General features: G+C 43.7%; 1 protein-coding gene across 1 annotated transcript in view; it reads right to left on the reverse strand.

Annotated features, from left to right (window-relative positions):
• Positions 1-717: 717 nt before the first annotated feature.
• Positions 718-1,308, reverse strand: part of EMH_0063960 (uncharacterized protein) — a gene marked incomplete at both ends in the record, with an annotated part of 1,984 nt that continues 1,393 nt past the window's right edge. The window contains 2 exons of the mRNA XM_013498200.1: positions 718-831; positions 1,292-1,306. Coding sequence (XP_013353654.1) covers positions 718-831; positions 1,292-1,306 — 129 coding nt within the window. The remainder of the gene's footprint in view (positions 832-1,291; positions 1,307-1,308) is intronic.

Consider the following 1,308-nt stretch of genomic DNA (forward strand, 5'->3'; position numbering starts at 1 on the left):
GCTGCTGCTGCTGCTGCTGCTGCTGCTGCTGCTTCTGCTGCTGCTAGTGTTTGTGCTGGTGGTGATGTTGGCTTTGCTGCTGCAGCTGCTACTCTTGCTGCTGCTGCTGCTGCCTTTGCTGCTGCTGCTATTCCCTTTGGATGCATCAGCAGCAGCAGCCTGCATCTGGTGTTTGTGCTGCAGCTCGGTGGGGTGTATGCTGAGGTTGTTCAGGTGTATGTGCAGCTACAGACAATATTTTCATTTTTTTTTTTTTTTTTTTTTTTTTTTTTTTTTTTTTTTTTTTTTAAATATTTAGGGAGCTTTGTTTGTTTATATATAAATAGTTATATAATAAGAAACAGAGAAGCATCAAATAGTTTATCATCAGGGGGTATAACCCTAATGAGGGTTTAGGGTTTAGGGTTTAGGGTTTAGGGTTTCCACAGGGGTTTTGAATCCCCTTGAAAGCCATACATCGTAAACCCTAAACCCTAAACCCTAAACCCTAAAAGCTTCTGATAAAACATTTGGGGTGTATTGAATATTCTAAACCCTCGTAAATAATTGTGAGCCTTTTCAGGTTTAGCAGCCCGTCCATCTCTGAGCAAAATTAGGGTTTAGGGTTTAGGGTTTAGGGTTTATGTGCGGTCCTTGGGGGGGAGATCCAGCATCTGCTTCTCTCCTCCTCCCCCTCTCAATGAGTAAAATTAGCGTTTAGGGTTTAGGGTTTAGGGTTTATGTGCGGTCCTTGGGGGGGAGGTCTAGCATCTGCTTCTCTCCTCCTCCCCCTCTCAGCCCCTCCCCCGACCCTGAAGCAGCAATCGGCTTCTCCGATAAAATTACATTTCTCTGAACAAACGCAACCTGGCGTGAAGCATACTGCCGGGGGGGAACGGGAGAAATTTCCCCGAACTGACACCTGAAACACACCACAAACCCTAAACCCTCATAAACCCTAAACCCTAATAAACCCTAAACCCTAGAAAACCCTTGAAAATTAAAACCCTTTACAGTATAAAATAAACGACATATAAAAACCCCTCCCATTAACTCTGTGTATATAATTAAGAGAGAAACGTGCATAATATATAAACTCTTTCTACGCCTTTTTTCTAGGGTTTAGGGTTTAGGGTTTAGGGTTTAGGGTTTATGACGGACGAGGCTGTGGACTTGATACGTTTATAGAGTGTATGTAAATATCTTCTCGGGGTGTATGGAGAGAGAAAATCTATAAGCGCAAAGAAGTAAACCTCCCGCCTATTAAAACTCATTACCTTCAGGCCAAACCCCCCTTCTAGTGAAGGCGGACCCAAGTAAGGAGTGCTG

This window comes from Eimeria mitis, genomic scaffold (assembly GCF_000499745.2).
Source record: "Eimeria mitis Houghton genomic scaffold, Emh_scaff3253, whole genome shotgun sequence".
Taxonomy (NCBI): domain Eukaryota; phylum Apicomplexa; class Conoidasida; order Eucoccidiorida; family Eimeriidae; genus Eimeria; species Eimeria mitis.